We start from the raw sequence: 19931 nt of genomic DNA, 5'->3' as shown, positions 1-19931 counted from the left end.
TGTAATTGATAGAATGACCATTAAGGGAGGGTATTAGAACATTTAATTATATTTAGTCAGTTATTTTTAGTTGTTCTATAAATGGTCATTTAGTGTTCTAATTTTATTATTTCTTTTTGCTTATTTTATTAGAAGACGTAGTTGGTGTTTTTACTTCAGTTTGAAGCTTCAACTAAACGGTTAGTTCTTTTTTTAACATTGTCTTGTAAATTACTTTATATACCTTGTACGTTCATGAATAAAGTAAGGCAATTACTTTTTCACAGGGGTCCCTGCCATACCCAGACATGTCTGATTTTAAATCCCAAACTGACTCGAGCCAAGGCACCCCCAAAGCTTGTCCATTTCGCCTAGACACATCTCAGACAGACCCAAGCTGAATGGACAGGCCCAAGTTCATGTCTGCGGTGAAACTAGTACCATTTTATTTAAAAAGGATAAATAGTTAGAATTTTTTTTAACAAAAACCAACCCACCCTAGCCCACCCTAAAAAATGACTCTAATGTCACTAACAAAACACAAGATACAAACATAAACTCATTCCTCAGAGACACTAGTTTCTAAAGTATTCAAGCCATGTAAAGGCATATTTTAATGCCTCGAAAAATGGTTAAATAGGTGTCACAGAAATCAAAATGCTACTATCTAAGTTCTTGTAAGTTCAATAAATTTATTTCCAACCTCCTTTTTTTCTTCTTTTTTAAAGAGAATTTATTGTTGTATTTCAAATTGTCAATCATTTTTAACAAGTATGGAAGCCTAGAGTTACATTATTGTTTCTCTTTTTTGATAGATAATGATAAACTAGTTGCATTATTGTAGTTTTTTATTTTTCGAAATTTCTTAATAATTGTTTATCTTGAAAGGTAAAGATACAAGTATAGTTTATAATGGTCGATATTTCTAGCTCAATGGACCAATGGCCAGTTAAGGCCTTCAAACTTGACCATCACCACCTCTTTGGCACCATGTCACAATGACTGACCAATCTCGTGAAGGCAGGGGCGAACAAGTCCCAAATCGAGTATAAGAGCTGGTATAGTCAAGTCAAAGTTGGCTTATGTGCAATTGTTGACCAAAGAATCAAAGCTTGTAATGGAACATAAATGCATTGCCAAAGGGGCAAATCCTTGCTTACATGAAAGAGCAAGAGAAAACAAATAGTGCAGCCAAGAAAGCCAAGCCAAATCAAAATCTCATTCTTCGGCCAAAAAGGTTCTCACAAGCAGGCTACAAGGTTGTTTCCCCCTACTCCAATAGTGGATGCCACACAACCACTTGTTACAACACCATCTTACCAAGAAGAAGATAGCCCATGTTTCTCGAAAAAGAATCAAAGATGCAAGCCCATTAGAAAAGGTATTTAAAATCAGGTCAAGGAACATTGTTAATGAGCACATTCTGCATTGCAATTATGCTAATAGGATTCCTTTCAACTTCATTAGATTGTCATATTGGTGGAAAATGTTGGAGGGCCACTAACAAGGTTTACAAGTCATGGCTATAAAAAGGTGTGCACCGCCTTATTGGCCAAGGAAACAAATTTTCTAGACACATCATTTCAACCAATCAAAGGTATCAATCGTTTTTGATAAATTGAAAGACTGAAAAAAGTAGACCACTAATTAATATCATTGCAGTGTACCTTAAAGGGACTATGTTTTTTAAGGCAGTTGCCTGTAAGAAGAATGGAAAAGCTGAAAAAATAGACCCATAATTTACATCATTGCAGTGTGCCTTAAAGGGATAAAGTTTTTTCAAGTTGTTGATTGTAGGAGCAAGTAATTGTTGCAAATTTCATTTCCAGCATCCTGGTAGCGTCAACTAAGATGGTGGGGTCGCTCAAAACATTGTCCAAGTCATTAGGAACAATGTCAAAAGTTGTACAGCAATAGGAATATTGGTTGAGGTGAGATACATGCACATATTTTGGACAACATGTGTCATCCACTTACTCAAATTGATGATGCAAAAGGCGGGCACAAATTATGGCAAATTATAAATATTCAACAACACTATCATTATAGCCTTTTGGTACAAGTAGTTCAATACAAGTTGGACATAGTCCACAACGATGAGAACAAGTCAAGAGATTCTAATAGCAATCTTATCAGTATGTTCCACTCCAAATCACCAACCATTTAGCATAACCTCCAAATGTGAGAGACAAGGGGCATTGTGCAGGCATTTTACCTGTTGGTGTTGGAAATAAGCCACACTTGGACCGACGATGGACTGGTCCAAGAGGGGCCAGTAGCTCGGTGGTAGAGCAATCCAACAACGTTATGGAAGGTCCTAGGTTCGAGTCCTAGCTGGTCCATGTCTCAACATGGTATCAGAGCCAGGTCCAGCCTAGGAGGCCCAAGCACACAAGAGGTATGGCTTAAGGGGGGGTGTTGGTGTTGGAAATAAGCCACACCCGAACCGACAATGGACTGGTCCAAGAGGGGCCAATAGCTCAGTGGTAGAGCACTCCAGCAGCGTATGGAAGGTCCTAGGTTTGAGTCATAGCTGGTCCATGTCTCAACATTACCACCAACCACATAGCATAGCATAGCAAGTCCCCTTGCACATACACCTATCCACCAATTACATGAATATAACACCTATTTATACAAATCAACCTTGACTACAAGGTTGGCTCAACCTTTAACACCTAATTACAAAATTACATCACCCGATACATAAATCAACCGTCGGACCAATACAATGCCAAGATGACATAGCATGGACCCAAATCAACTCCATCGAACACGCAACACCACCAGAAATCTCGCCAAGATCATCCGCAACACGCTACACCACTGAAAATATCGCATAACACAAAGAACATCACCAGACCAATGAGATCTTCAATAACGCGCACAATGATCAATGCGGACCAACAAAACAAATAGGACACGATTAGGAAACACCAACAAGTGCGTTAGAACCATCCGCAATAGCTGCACCAACACCACTTAATCAAATCTCCATCGATCAACACGCTGATACTCAAAAACACTCAACAGCAGCAACTGGGACTAGAAAGATAGCTTGTTGAGCACCAAATCAGGAACCATATGAATTGAAAATACACATGAACATCCCAAACACTCCCCCAAATCCGCAACTCAAGATATAATCATTTGGGAGCACAATGGATCAAATACCAAAACACTGCAATACTAAACACTGAAAAACCAATTCTCATACCGGAATCCATAACTCGATCAAATCACCACATATCATCATGAAATCAACATTGAATTTAGTATCTCTAGTTGATTCAGCATATCAACAGATAAACCAACCAAATCAACTCGGAACACCAAAACAACTCTCTGCAACACCGAAACACAGGAATATGTTGACATCAATGACAACAACATATCCTAGTAGCAGCAATATCCAACAGGTCAAGCCCAAGTGATATGTATAGAAGTATTGGTTTCACAGGCTGCACTAAAGCACGGAGGGAATAACTGAAATAATTGTTAAAAAAATTTAAAGTTGTTTCAAGAACTGAAAGGTTGCTTCAAAAGATAGAAGTAGAACATGAGAGCCAATTGTTACCCAATTCTCCGTTGCAATACAGAGAATTGAATAACAGCAATTGCCACAACTTTGTTCGAAAGTGAATAGAATCCATTCATCCCCTTTCCAGACAGCTACAATTTTAAGCTTATCTTCTTTGTCTCAGAATTGACTCAGAAATTTTCTTAAGTTCAGCAGCCTAACTCTGAAGCGCTTTCTCTGCCTAATTCTCAAGAGCAATAAAGCCAACCATCTAACTTACCCTCAGAGAAGAGCAGCAACCCAGCAAAAAGTCTCAAGAAAAAACATGTTCATGGTATTAAAGTCCACAAGGCATAAATAATTAAATGATGAATGCTAAAAGACTATATTATCACAATCATGCAGCTTGTTTTCAATTTCTTAATAGGAATAAATTTCTCCAACACGAGAAAAAAAATCAGTATCAATTTATATTACGAATTCCTAGCCAATCTCTCCATTTCATAATATAAATAATTATATGTCACAAGCTAAGAGACTATCACAGAACTAGCATGCAGTTTATTTTCAAGTCTTAACAGGAATAAAGTTCTTCCAACACAAGAAAAAAAAATTAGTGACAATGGCAATTATTGATTTCCATTTTCCCATATAGATAATGGTTGTGAAGAGAACATGATTTCTACAAAATGCTCTATGTTACATCATCAATTCGATTCACCATGACAAATGATGTCCATTGTTTACCAATATAAAATCCAATACACCATTACGCCATTCAATACCTATATCATTTATGACGTAGAGCCATTAGAGATCTACGATGTTCTTCAGCTTCATAAATCAAAGTGATCCTGACATCATCAGTGCATACTCAAACCCATGTGTCATGATCTATACATACAACATCACCATGCAGTAAGGCTATCAAAATAGGAGGTGACGAATAATGCAAACATTTCTTTTAATTACTTTTGGCTTTTCCTTTTAATTTTAGTTTTTTCATTAATTTATGTGCTTTTAGTCGGGTGCCTATGTAATTTAAGATAGATGCACTGAACATGCTCGAGTTTATTGGCCTGCACTTGGTACACGCTTGGATGTATTTCACAGCCACAATCAATTGGGTGCATATCATGTAATGTTCCCTTTCTAGGCGACAAGAGACGAGCAGAGGGTTGACCTTTCACTCGAGTTCCGATAGGTCAACCAAATGGTTAGGGGACTCATTCTGAGGAGCATAGAGCTTTGTGGGGGCTCTATGAGCCATTTTGAGCTTCAGACGACAATTCCTACTTTTTAGGGAGGTCTCTTATTTTTTTAGGGAGAACTAGCAGTTAACAGGTTGACCACCCGAGGGACCACGGAGCTAAGCAGGAGCCTTTTGGACAGTTTCTGACACTTTGAGTGAGGTTCCTATTTTTTAGGGTGAGATCCTATTTTTTAGGAGGAACTGCCAGTCAGCCTACAAGGGTTCAGTCGTCAACGGTGATCATAGCACTTCAGACGGAATTCTAATTTGAGCTCCGGATCTCATTTTATTAATAAATAAGGAAATATTAATAAAATAATAATAAAGTAATATTATAATCACTTTATGTGGAAATAAGTTATAATAATTCATTGGCCCTCTTACCTAGGCGTTTTAGCAAATATTACTATAATAATGAAGGGGCCAAATTAAAATAATGATGGAGGCCCCTTGTGGTTCGATTTTCATAAGGAGGCATAAATAAAATAAAGTTATTTTATTAAAAGGGGAAATGAAACCCTAATTCAAAATTAGGGTTTGGGCTGAAAATAAAAGGTGTTTGGGAGCTCATTTTGCACATTATGATTGAAGATTTTGAGAAGAAATACTTTCGTGCAGGTCTGCAACGTATTTTGCAAGTGTCTGGTGTGAAATTGGAGACGAAGACCTCCATTTCTGAGTGGAAGGACGAAAACCCTTTCATATTCTATCAATTTGGAGTATTGGGAATGCATTTATTTGACCAACAAGGGTTTTAATCAAAGGAATTTTGACAGCTACAGCAACTTTTGGACATGAGAATCATATCTGAGCAGATAGAGGGCATAACTTGGTGAAAATATTGCAGCTTATGGCCAACCATACTTCTCTCAGCCCAACCGTACACTCCTAGCTTGCCTGGGAATTCATAGAAAATAAATTGGAGGGTTTGCAGTTGGTTCTTTTGCATAAAATTCATTGTCAGCATTAGGAATAAAGAAATAAATCATTCTTTCAGGCTTTTGACAACTTTGGGAAGAGATATGAGCATATCAATGGAGAAAATTGACCAATTTCAGTGAAGTCTCCTGGAGGCCTGAGGGAAACAGCAGCAACTTCATTTATTTGTGCAAGATTTGTTTTTGGTAATTATTATTTAGGAGAATAAAACTCATTGGAGCAGTTAGAACACATTGGAAGCTCCTATAGCAGCATCTACACTCAATTAAGCCAATAAGGAAGCCCTCCAGGCAAAACATTGGACTCCTGGTAGGCCGATTTTGGCATGTCATTGTTGAATTTCATTATTTATTGGCATTTGTTAATTGTTGTTAATAAATCAATCAATCTGAAAATTTATTTCCAGTCAATTGTGTATGCTTTATCCTTGCTATTCATTTGCATTGCCAAATTCCCAAGGCAAATAGTACAAAAAAGCATAAAAACTTCAAAAACTAACATAAAAACTAAATTCCCCTACCGCTGGCCAAAGAAATCAGAATCAGAAAATTAAATTAGATTGCTTCAGTCAGTACTTGGCATCTTTCATATCAGTCTATTTTACACCCAAATTTTATTCAATTATGCACACTCCAACAACCTTGATTGCCCTACATATGATATTCCACTTTGTTGTAATACCATTTAGGCCTTTATTTCATTCTGCCATTCACAATCTCCATATCACCTTTTGGTTCAGCCACCTTCAATATTCTCTTGATCTATATCTTCTTTCAATTGTTCCAAATATTAAACAGGAACTTCATCAGTCTACTCTAAATTTATACCCTCATCAAAAGCATATTAGTAAGCAATAGCCTTACTAGAGCCAACATCTAATAAACAATGCACCCCAAATATTTCTTGTCATCCTCTTCCAGCTTCTTCCCTCTATGATGCAAATGTACAAGCCAAGCCACCAAGAACTCTCAAATGTTTTACTTGACGTTTTTGTGAGATTTTGCCAAGATCTAGAGGCAATGGAAAGCACAAATAAGAGAGAACAAAATAGATGATAGGAATAAATTGTATTCTATCAAGATGCAAAATGTTAGCCTGCTTATATAGGCAAGCCTATATGGATATGTGAGCACACAAACATGACATGTGGCTCAATAAGAAACAAGGGTAGGTAGGAAATAGGTGTGGGTAGGTAGGAGAAACAATAAAATATTCCACATGAGGTGGATCACCCACCGAAGGTGGAGTGTAACAACAAGATCAACACCATAAAAGGTGGAAATTCTCCTACACACACTATCCCAATGTGGCACAAACACCCAAGTGTCTCATACCCAAACTACTATGAAATGCATTTACCTAAGTAAACTTAAGTGAATTGTAATAATATCCAAGATGAATAATTATTTACACCAACAGTTTTCACTCGTCTATGCTTCTGATGTAACATTCTGAACTTTTATAAATAGGTAAAGCAACTGATTTTCAATAGATATTCAACCTTTCATTTCCAATTTAAGACCGAAAATAATATTTGTCAAGAAAAAACAATTATGACTTATAGATAATAAGTGAAATGCTTTATTCATTAGAAACCAACTTTAAAATATAGGCCAATGAGTTGGTGTTCTCTTGTTAATAAGTCAGTCATTTTCCAATCTGAAGAAAAAACAAACCTTGTGAAATGCCCACTAATGTACTTTGAATCATATATATGACTTGCCATTTTTGTTGGCAACCTTCAACAAATAGGTACAATGGTTGTATTTAATAGTCCATTTCACTTGAGATGATAATATGATGAATTACAGTATGCATTATTTAAATTTTGTATTTTTCCTTTCACTTGAGCATCATTAATTATTTGTTCCTTGAAACTAAATTCGTAACTTCAAAGGCACTATTGCTGATTCCTCATACTTAGTGCATGACAACCAATAGAGAACTAACATGATACAAAAATGGTTACTCTCTTCTCTGTTTTTCAATGTGTTCCAGTTAGAACTTTACTAAAATTATATATTATCACAACATCTCAATGAACAACACATTTAGTATACTTCTGGGTATCAATATTAGCAACATGATGCTCATAATTGCCTTGAAAGAACAATAAAGTTTAAAGAATGGGACTGATCAATAAAATCAAATTAGATCATCACCATTGTGATTAATTAAACCTGCAGACATATCAGAAGATCTAATTTCATAACAAGTTACAGCACACACACTAAACCAAGAAAAAATGAGACATAACACAGTAACCCTCAACTGTTTGGATAAGATTAGAAGCCTACCAATTCCACAAGTCGAACCCTGAATTCATCAGGCAACGTAAGCTGAAAGACGCAACATGACAGATATTAGAAAATAATAATAACTTCCAAAAAAAAACATTTCATTAACAAACAATCAAGCATGCACGTGAAGAAAGCAGAGGCTATCAATACTATGTAATGTCCCCACTTTGAAGTATAATTTAATAATAAATAATAAGAAATACAAAAGAATAAAAATAAGAATTAAATATAAAAGAATATAATTAAATTATATTTGATTAGAGTTAGTAAATGTAATGTCACGAGAGTGTGCATGCTACCAATTGCCATGAACTTACATTCCAAATGAATCCCTCGAACATTGTATGAAGTATGGGCATGTCTGATAATACGGCAAGGAACTTTATGGGTTATTCCAAACAGGTGTCTGAGAGCCGATACAAGACATAGTTGAGCTACCCGATATCAAGATATTCTTACAGCCATACAAGAAATCGAAAAACTATTTATAAATGAACAAATCAACTATCTCCCAGTCAGCGGTTAAGAAGGAATAATATTGGCAAAGGTAGCAACGTAATATAATAGATATGAGATATTAATCCCGACATAAAGAAGGAATACCATCTGCTAAGGTACCAGTGCAGTTATTCAAAGGTTGAGTTTATTATCAAACAGCGATCCCTCGATATTAAAGTATTAAAACAAATCACAGTAATAATATACAAAGATCAGCATTGTCTTGATAACGTAATTCTGAAGTAATACGATATGCTGAGGCAGTGAAGTAACTAAGGTGAAATCCAGTAATACAATTTGGTCAAAGACAATGAAGAGGTTCGATTCATTAGTTTGCTGAGGAATTATTATTATCCAAAGGGTGCGGTCACATAAATCTTTAATTACAGAAAGAAGCGATGAGTTTAAGAGAACCTATCTGTTGTGAAGAGACGTGCCCCAAGAGATGTTACCAATCAAGGTATATAATATCAAATCCATTCTATAAAGGGAAGGAGGGGTTTTCATCTCTTTAATTGTCCCAGGGGGGATCTGCTCTATATGGAGTGATTGCCTTTGGCATTGTTAGTTGCATATACAAAAGGAAAGAAAAAGAGATAATATTGGCAGCCTTCGAATAGATTGAGAATTATTATACGTAGTCTATGCCATCCATCAGATCAGAACTGAACTGTTATTAAGTTACAGGCAGTAACATCCTTGTCCTTAGTGGTATGCATAGGGACGTGCTTAGTATGTATAATATAGAAGGCCACTGATATTGCTATGCAAAAATATTATGAATATTAATAATGACATAATAATTATAACTTACTGTAATACGGGTGACTTCTCTGCAGTAATATATATATTAATAATATCTGAGAATAGATAAAGGTATATGAATATATAAATATAAATATATATCTATATAACTATATATATACATACATAGAAATAATGCTTTGATCAGAACAAATAAATCTGAGACTATAAATCAGATTGCATTATCAATCCAATATCAGGAAAAAGATTATGTTATCATTGATTGGATTCATGTTAAGAGGATTTTGTCTCCTAATCAATGTAGTTTAAGTCAATCCAATATCAGGAAAAAGATTATGTTATCATTGATTGGATTCATGTTAAAAGGGTTTTTTCTCCTAATCAATGTAGTTTAAGTCATAAGTATGTTGAGATGGATTAATTATCGTTAAAACAGTCCTAAACCTAGTAGAGGACATTACAAGTGGTATCAGTGCATGCTCCTGCTCACCTGGGGCAAAGGGCTACCAGCTTGGATTAAAGGAGAAGCAAGCAGTAACAGGTACGTATGGGGGGGTAAGAAAATAACACGAAAAGCCTACACCCTATCACCTATACGATCAGCCAGAGATTCGAAATTATAAGAACTCTGTAAGTTATGCATATCAGTAGATTATAGAATCATTATGGTAATATAAGCATAATAATTTCTGCATCTTTACAGTATGAATATGTCATATATGTGTGATCTTATCTTTCTGTCATTAAATTGATCTATGTCTATGAATATACCTGGGATACATGCTGATTTCAGTTAGAGGGAGAACTGCTGTAAGGCACCCTCTCAGATAAGAGGGAGAACCATCATTAAGACACCCTCATTGTATGTTTTAAGGGAGAACCATCATTAAGACACCCTCATTGTATGCCTTGAGGGAGAACTGTCATTAAGACACCCTCACTGTATGTCTTGATCAGGGAGAACCGTATGTTAGGACACCCTATCAAGGCAATTGGATTTCTTATAAGTTATAACTATAATCCAGAACTTTCTGTTTCCTTAACTACAATGATGTTTCCATAATTGATTAAATTCAATTATAGTAGTTATTTAGTTGCAATTCTCTGATTCATCAATCATAGTTAGTTTCATTTATTTCCTCTTTTATTTATCTTTCATGACTGGTAATCACTTATATGTTGTAATTAGAAATCTATCTTCTAACTTGTATTGCATGTTATTTATTTCAGGAAGATAAGAAGGTCTCCTCTCTTTAAACCTTCTTGATAGTTAAGGAAGTGTGACATTGTAATGTCCCCTATTTGTAGGCTGTCAATTCCCAAGAGCAACATCTATGTTACTACCCTCTATCATGATTGCTTAAGCATAACTAATTCTCTATAATATAACTTATGATGCCATTAAAACCATGCCTAAATCCAAACCAATCTGACCCCATTCCCAGAAGAGGATTTGGCTGCCTAGGGCGCCTGACACCACCTCTTTAAGGTAGCCCAGATTACCGAACTCAGTCCATTCACCCTTGGGGCCTGTAGCCCAGATTTCAGGAGGAATCTTTCACCCTTGGGGCTTTCTATCCGATGGTTTTACTCCGCCCTTCCCTAGCAGCACCCATCTCCCTTGGGGAATAGAAAATACAGAACTGATTATGATTTAGATGATTTAAAGTCATTCCTATTTATGTTTCAGAAATTATCAATTTATTTGTTTATCTTATTATCTATTTATTCTTGAACCATGGATTAACTCTTCATTTAATTGTTAGTTTAAGATCAGACTGATAACAGAAAGCAGAAAATAACAAATGCAACACACATAACACAGCAGTACCTTGGGAAAACCTCCCTCTTGGAGATGAAAAACCCAGCAACAAAAGATCTCAAATAATATTAATTGAACTCAGTAGTAGATTTACAATCTTGCTTCACACATGAAGCATACTTCAAATTAGGGCACACATTAGGGCAACTTATCTTGCTGTAGGCGATAAAATATGCTGAAGGCTATGTCCTTGAATACTTCGCTGCCCTAGATGAAGTTCACTGCTGCTGTGAATGGATTCGGCAGCCTTGAAAGGAAGTTCACCAGCCTTGTATGATGTTCGCTCAGCCAAGAAAGTAATCAGGATGAATTCGCTGGACTGAAACACTAATTTGCTTGACAAAGGCAGATCGCTGATCAGTAGACATAGATAGTTTGCTGTATGTGAATTGGCATTGAATAATTACAAATCAACTTGTATATATATGCCTCAATGCCTCCTAATAGACCTTAGGTCGGCCTTATTGTTTTGGCGCCAAGAATAGGATCAGACCTATAAATTAAAAGTTACATTCATATAGGTCTTGTCCAATACAATGACAAGTTACATATAGGTCTTGCTAAATTACAAGTTACATGTGACGCCCAATTAGGGCCAGACTTAAATAATGTTTACATATCAAATTGAACCATCAATATGGCTAAGGCCGACAAGCCACTTAGCCATAAAGTGTACTAGGTCGGCCCTAGAAGGATCTGACCTAGCTACACATCAACATTAATATTTGATTTAATTTAAATCGTAAACTTGTTCTTTGATATATATATATATAAATATTTACTGTATATATGATCAGTATTTATATTCTCCTTTAACTTCATACAGATTACTAACTGTTCCATTTGATCAGTATTTATATTCTCCTTTAACTTCATCAGTATTTATATTCTTCTTTAATATATATCATAATCTTAAAATTATACAAATACAGGGAAATACAGAAATATTATTATATTTGCTATTGTAGTTACTAATGCTGGGTAATATTCTACTGCTACATACCCGTGAGACCAGAACGAGGTCACTGTTTACGTGCTTCTTTCTTTTTCTATCTCCTTGCCATCTCCTTGTAATCTCCGCATTCCCCCAATCTTTAAAACTGCTTTATGCATTCATATACCCTACATGGAACAATACGTCTTTTTCTGAAAAGTTATATTCATTAGTTTGTGGCACTTAAAAGCTATTTGTTCCACCGTAGCTTCATAATGTTTAAGTTCCATCCTGGCTTTTCAAAGTCTAAGTTTCATCGTGGCTTTTCAAAGTCTAAGCCCTTGACTTTCTAACCGTGGCTATTCATATTAATATTGCAGCCATTATGAGTATAAAGTAAATCGTGACTTTTCTTCAACGATTTGCTATTAACAAATCATGGTATTAAACAATGCTTGGCTTTTGACTTTAGTCTTGTTCAAACTTATTAATATTTATAATATTGATAATGATTAATATTATAATATCTCATTTACAATTATAATATCTTGTTATTATATAATATCTTATTAACCTTTATTTTTTCTTTCTTTCTGATCACTGCATTTGATATACACAGATCTTTTAAATCGCTGCCTTTAGTCATCGTCTTAGATTGCTTCATCAATATAATCGCTGATCCTCTACTATTTTCTTAATTACATAATCACTGTCTCTTCTTCATTATCGCTGATCCTTCCATTGAATCACTGCTACATATATTCAATGCTACATATACTTAATTGCTTATCATTCTTCATAATCGTTGCTTTCTCTTGTAGTCACTATCATATATCCGATACCATGTAATCATTGTCATATATTATAGGCTTATTCACTGCTCCTTATTCACTGAGGTATGTCTATCGATAATGGCATTTGATCAAATTCTCAAAGACGGGACATGACAGACATAGGACAGAATAGACAGTGTGTATACTTCATGCCTTATGTGCATTTATGATTCATGACTTGTAGCTATTCAATGAGCACCCATATGTTTTAAAATATATTTCTATGCCCTGAATGAATGCTCATATATTTGTATGTATGCTTCATGTCCTAAATGCTTTATGTGTATTCATTTAGGTGTTTCACACCCTATGTGTATTCATATGTATGATTATGTCATAAGTGTTTTCATGTGCATGACCCGGGCCGTATGTATATTCATGCCTCGTATTACGTATATGTTTCATGTTCTACATGTGTATGAACGTCTATGTATATGCCTAATGTCTTGGTAGAATACATGTGCCTTACATGTATAATTTATACTTCATGTGTTATCATGTGAATGCTACTTGCCTTAAGTATATTCATGTGTATTCTCTATGTCCTATGCGTATACTTTATGTTTTACATGTGTACTTATTGCCTTTATGTTTTACATGTGTCTATGTCTCCTAATCAATGTAGTTTAAGTCATAAGTATGTTGAGATGGATTAATTATGGTTAAAACAGTCCTAAACCTAGTAGGGGACATTAGATACTAATGCACAGAAGCCATGTTACACAGAATCTGATTACAATTAACAGTTATGTTGTTTCTTCCAAAAACAGTGTCTAGGATTTCTTGGAATCAAAAGAAAGATTGAAGAATTCATAAACCATTCATCCATTTGCATCATTAAATTGGTAATTTGGAAAAACAAGCTCCGATTATAATAAAGAATAACACAAACACATATTTAAGAGGAACAGATCAGTTCTATGAGGAACAACAAAACATTTGGGAGAAATAAATTGGAGTTACACTATCTTCTGTGAGACAAATCATACAATAGCAGCATCTCCGCCTCAAGTTCAACTAGTGTACACTAATGCATTTATAAAACATTCACACTGGATTCCCTTTCATTTTCTTTCATAAGAAACAACTGAGTCCTGCTCTTTCACTCTCTTATGTAAAACTGAATAATTAATTGCACAGATTACTAATCAACCATCTATATGCTTAATACATGAGTCCAAAAATAAACAGCTAAATAAACACTCAGAAAAACACTAGACACCCACGGGTTGGCAATACCCCCAACATATGTCGTCAAAACCTAATAGAAGAGATAGACGTCCGATGTGAAAAACAAACAATATTTCTATAGTTGGCATGCAAAACAATTACATGATACAAATGGGTCTACAAGATCACACAGAAGGCTTATAAAACAACTAACAAATATAAGGCTATATTGATGATAAAGAGGTATGCACAGAAAGATGGTATAACTATGACTGGGAGAGATATTTCCTCAAACAGCCAAAGTGATAACAATCAGTTTAGCAGTCTCCATTGCAGTAGAGTATGTTTCGGAGCGCCCATCAAATGATAAATAGGGGTAAAACGGAATACCTATAGCATCTTTGTATCATATTATCAAATGTTAGTGACTTCATTCACAAAACCTTGGAGTTCACAGATTGAATGATTCCAAGACAAAAAAAAAGCTTTGTATATATGCAACAAATAAAACAAAATTACAAAGAACAAAACGCTTACTTCTTGACCCGTGTGTGCAATGGTACATCATATTATAAAATGTTAGTTACTTCATTTATGAAACCTTGGAGTTCACAGATTGAATGATTCCAACACAAAAAAAAAAAAGCTTTGTATATATGCAACAAATAAAACAAAACGCTTACTTCTTGACCCATGTGTGCAATGGTATCTGCAAGAATAGAAGCAGTTTCCTCTTTAATTTGCTTTTCTGAGAATTCTACTGACTCAATAGCAATCTTGCATTTGGAAAGAGGCAATTCTCCACGCACCTGGAAATGGCATTCCAAAGAAGCAATGAAGACATAAAAATGCATTCCACCCCAAGCAAAAAAAGACACATGGTTGTCTGTGCATTCATTCATACAGAATCTTAGTTATGATTATAAATTTAGCTTGTTATAGAATGATGTACATAATGGGCAATTTTACAGAGCTTGCAAATACTAATATGTGCATTGTACAATGTATATAATGTTAGCTATAGATAGTAATGCTGCGCCACATTTCTTCAGGACACAAAATAATAGAACTGAAAATTGATCATGGAATGAGACACACTTAAATATAAATAACCCCAGAGCAGTTTGCATTAAAGACTCAAAAGCTTATTTGTAACTACAATACACAAATATGTTGCAATCAATTTCAAAGATACCATTGAATAAAAAATAAGAAAAAAAATCAAAAACATCGTCCAAAAAATCAACAATTAATCTATGTATAAAATAAACAAGAAATTGTTAGCTTCAGACAATTCTAAAAAGAGATATTTGTGTTAGATCAATTTAATATTTTGATTGATGTGTCATCAGTTTGTCCTAAATATTTTATAATTAACCTTCTTTATATAAGTCTTCAAAGTTCAAAATTGATAGTGTATGAGTGTGAGAAAGAATATTTCTTTGTTTCACAAGCATATAGTTCAAAGGCACATATAAATCTGGATAGCAGTAGTACGAATCTAATGGTTGTTAATTCAAGTCATTTTATGGTATGTGTGAGTGTCATATATGTACCCCTTTTAAAAACTAAATAACAATAGATATTAGGGGCTTTTGCACCTCACTCATCCAATGTAACATGGGTATTCTACCATAAATGTATTCTGTCCCCCTATGTCACTGTGTTCTGCTGCACCTGGGTGCCAAGCAGCAGGAGGTTCCCACAGCCTTCACAGCTTAACGACTTTTGGATGTGCCTTGATACAATTTATTCACTAGTCCTTCATGTTGTTAACTATTGCATTTTTTCTCTCCCTTTCTGTTGTTTATCTCTGTATTTAATTATAGCCTTGATAAGCATAGCTCCAAAGGAGATAAAGGGCAGGAAAAATTCTCCCTAAGCCTGAAAAAAATGATATATTTTTTAAGGAATAAGAACTTAATGTGAATTGAAGCCTGAATCTCTTTTCAAAATGCATACAAACATCAAACATGAATGAAGAAGGCAACAGTTTAATGAGGTAGAGTTGTTTACTGTGACAAAAAGAATGAAAGTGTCACACATAAAGATGGATGAGTAGCAATGAGCAAAGCAAAGCCTAGAATTATGAAGTGAGCATGTATCTCTTTGTGGCCAAACATATCCCTTATTATAGCAAATTGAAAATCATTACTGATAAATACGAGATATCAGTCCTCACCCTCATTTATGCATTTAATACACATTTGCAAAGTGAAAGGTGGTGCCTTGAATTGCTTACTAAAAAGTAGAGCAATATACAACAATTTGCAAAAATTCGATTTCGAAATGAGGTTACAAGATTTACCGAGCATAAAACTCTTTTTTAATAAACATACGGAGAAGTGTGAAATATCATTTTTTAAAAGAGAATTGACTTATTCAACAATAAATGCCCCAAGAATCAGAGGGTTCACAAGCCAATTTTGCTTATTGTGAGGACAAATGCACTCTTCATGGAGGTTGTCGTTCAAAATAATTTCAAACAAAAGGGCATGTGCAGTGAATACAAAATGAAAACAGAGGGAGAGGCTATATTAAACAATCAGCCAGAGCAGAATGATGGTATCTCAAAAGAAGTCTAGGACAATGGTGAAGAAAAGCAAACAAAGACACTCCTGGGAATGAAAATGGATAAATCACCAAATCTCAATTCGGACACAGGAAGCTCAGGACAAGGAAAAGAGAAAACATGGAATTGAGCTCTGCGCGAACAAAGATCTCAAAATAATCTATTCAAAAAGCAACCCTCAATCAGATAGTTTCAGATAAACAAAAAAAATCAAAGCTGAAAGTTTGGTTTGAAATTTCATGGAGATTAGCCAGATACACTAGCATTTCCAACCTATGCTTATAACTTTTAATACTTATTGAGATTAGCTAGCTACATTACAATTTACAACCTATGTTTGTACCCTTTAATAATTTTTAAACTGTTTTCTTGGGAACCAATTAGATGTTTTTTTATAACAAAGCAGATCAAACCTGAAATTTTGATTTGGAGATTTTCAAGGAGAAAAGCGGGCTACACTAGCATTTCCAACCTATGTTTGTACCTTTTAATACTTTCTAAACTGTTTTCTTAGGAACCAAATATTATGATCAGTGTAAAGTGCCCCTATGGTAAATATGCTTGATAATATGTGTGTGTTCAAGAAACTACGATAAATTTAAACATATGTTCCATTGAATTCCCTTTTGGGGGGAAGAGAGAGAAATTCATGAGCACAAAAAGGATAGCCTAGAAGTGCATGTAAAATCCTCAAAAATATATATGAATAGGAAAACAGCAAGGGAACAGTGATAGGGGGTAAGGGCTGATGAAGTATCCGCATGGAGCAGAGATATATTCTAATAAAATTAACTGGCATTGACATCAAATGACCATTGACAATCGATCAGTTATGCTAATGCACAGTAAAATTAAATTTGATAAGATTCTAGGTTTTTACTTCATTTTCTCAAAAGAGCACCATTCTAAACATATGTGATGTGTGCAAATTTCATAAACAACAATAGAATTCAGCAATTATGTTGCTACTATGTTGTTATTATTTCTGCATTTTGGCTGCAAACTTTAAGTCTTTCTGCAGCCCAGTCTCATGGTTGTAAATCTGCAAGGCTAGTTTTGTGTTGCCTTTGCTGCTCTACTAGCTGCCGTTATGTTTGTAGCTCAGTTTCACTTCACGTTGACAGCCTACTGATTGTCTTCCTATTGTAATCATTGTGCATTTTTTCATTATAAAAAAAATATTGAAGATTTCCACAAATGAAAATTGAAATATATGTATCTTGATACGGCCCTGTCAAAACTTTTTTAATCTATATCCTTAAAGAGGGAACTCAAAGGAGAATCCAAACATCAGACGAAAAACTTTAACACAGTTGTATTAAGATACATATAGAACTTACTGCTAATGAGTATACACATATTACCAAATCTAACAACTTTACACACATTTTATGGAAAACTTGCAGGGGAACTATTCCGAAACTTTACGAAGTGATGAATCTAATTTGGTCAAAAGCTGGACAATTAATGGCGTATTTGTAAAACCCTGATTCTAAACATTAATTCGTCTAACAAAGCACCTCAGGACAAAACCTTTAACAAGGGAGAAAAAATTAAAAGATAGGAAGGTTAAAAAATATGTATTACCATGGTCCAGCAGAGTTCATAGATAAATCTTTCAGGCGGTACCACCACAGGAAGCTTCACAATACTTCCACTTCCACCACTTTTCCATTCCCGAATGCAATCATCTGTCACGTATTTACACTCCACGGGCAGAACAGCCATTTTCTTCAAACTAGTTTTATTTCTCCGCCTCCGCTTTTAAGCCTGCCTTTGCCGCTGCTACAGCAACTGAAGAAGAAGATACCACCATTAACACGCTCAGTGGTTTCGTTTCCTCTTCGATCGATTCAAGTTCAAGTTCAAGTTCAAGCACAAGTAATTTTTTTGGAGAAATAATCCCATTTCCTGATGAGAAGTGTAAATGTACCTGCATACTGAAGAAGTGAAGACTTATCCTCGTTGCGTCAATTTTTCCTGCCCTCCACCCAAACCCTAACAGAAAGAGATTGGGATAGAGAAGGGAAGAGATTTAAGAAGCTTTGGCTTCAAATTGGGCCCTCGCCCTGCCTGCGAAAAAATGAAATTTAATGAAGAAAGGAAAAGAAAACATGTAGTGTTGTCATTCAACGTTATAGGACTCATTCAGAATTACACGGTATGCTCCGCTGTAATGGTGGTGATGTATTAAAAGTTTTTTACGGACCACAGGGTTTTTACATATAATAATTGTATTTCCTTTTACTTGCGGTTTGTTTCAACTTTCCATAGATTCCTATAAACACCGATAACGGCAGAAACCAGGTGAAATATAAGCCTTACGTGTAACGTAGCCCATCAATCCTCACACGGCAAAAAAAAATTACACCAAGAATTTCGATGCATAAAGTTAAAAAACAAATTAATTGAATAAAGTTAAAAAAACAAATTAAAATAGCAGTCTAAAATGGAACTTCAATAAGAAAGACATTTATCACAAATAAAGGATCACACTATGAGCAACATAAATGTGAGAACTTCAATAAGAAAGACATTGATCACAAATAAAGAATCACACAAAGGATCACACTATTATTCTGACCAGCATTAATATGAAATAACAGAAATTTGGTTGATTTTTACATCATTGCACTAGTCCATTTTTTTTTCTTTCATGGATTCTTTTGACCTCCTATAAGGACTACTATCATGATGTAATAATAGTTTTTAGATGAAATAAAATACAAATAAAATAATTTCATGAATAAGGATATCTATCGATGTTTTTTACATATTTTTTTCTTAATATAAGTATGCTAGTTTAAAAACTAAAAACTAGCATTTGAATCAACGTGTAATGGCAATGTCTATTGTAATATATTAAATGTCTTATAAATTTGACATGAGGTTAATAGATTTATCAGATTTTCACAGTCTATGATGTTGATTGTAAAATGTTTTTTGGATTCAACTATGTAATAATTTTTGCATCAACTTTTCGGGTTACACTTTGTGAACCATCATCAAGATGACAGAACGGTTGCAAGAGAAAAATGATGTATTGCAAACCAATACTTAATAAAAAGAAAAGAGGGTGGGGGGAGGAGAGGACGTAGTGGAGGAAGGAATGCACAAAATTCAAGGAGAGGACAAACCAAAAATATCAACAAAATTACTAAAAATGAGAGGGAAATAAATAAAAAGACCAAATCATAATAAACAAATAAAACCAAACAATAAAAATACAATAAAATAAAACAGATATGCTATGCATACAAATAAACAAGTCAAGATATATATGTATGTGTGTGTGTATACATACACATATATATGTATGTATGTGTGTGTATATGTATACACATACA

At 34.6% G+C, this 19931-nt stretch overlaps 1 protein-coding gene across 3 annotated transcripts in view; it reads right to left on the bottom strand.

The window, feature by feature from the left end:
- The window catches only part of LOC131061590 (THO complex subunit 2), a 110711-nt gene extending 91897 nt beyond the window's left edge, over positions 1-18814 (bottom strand). For 2 of the 3 annotated variants that reach the window (XM_057995357.2, XM_057995358.2), the window contains exons 1-4: positions 18518-18814; positions 18172-18378; positions 14696-14821; positions 7988-8029 (exon numbers count right to left, since the gene is read on the bottom strand). In XM_057995357.2, the coding sequence (XP_057851340.2) occupies positions 7988-8029; positions 14696-14821; positions 18172-18312 (309 nt within the window). In that variant the 5' untranslated portion in view covers positions 18313-18378; positions 18518-18814. Of the gene's footprint in view, positions 1-7987; positions 8030-14695; positions 14822-18171 lie in introns of all 3 variants that reach the window. The other variant, XM_059218157.1, reaches the window with a different exon arrangement.
- Positions 18815-19931: the final 1117 nt, after the last annotated feature.

The sequence above is a fragment of the Cryptomeria japonica genome, chromosome 3, assembly GCF_030272615.1.
Source record: "Cryptomeria japonica chromosome 3, Sugi_1.0, whole genome shotgun sequence".
In the NCBI taxonomy this organism is placed as follows: domain Eukaryota; kingdom Viridiplantae; phylum Streptophyta; class Pinopsida; order Cupressales; family Cupressaceae; genus Cryptomeria; species Cryptomeria japonica.
The sequence above is the reverse complement of the archived record's forward strand: the minus strand, read 5'-3'. Positions and strand labels throughout refer to the sequence as shown.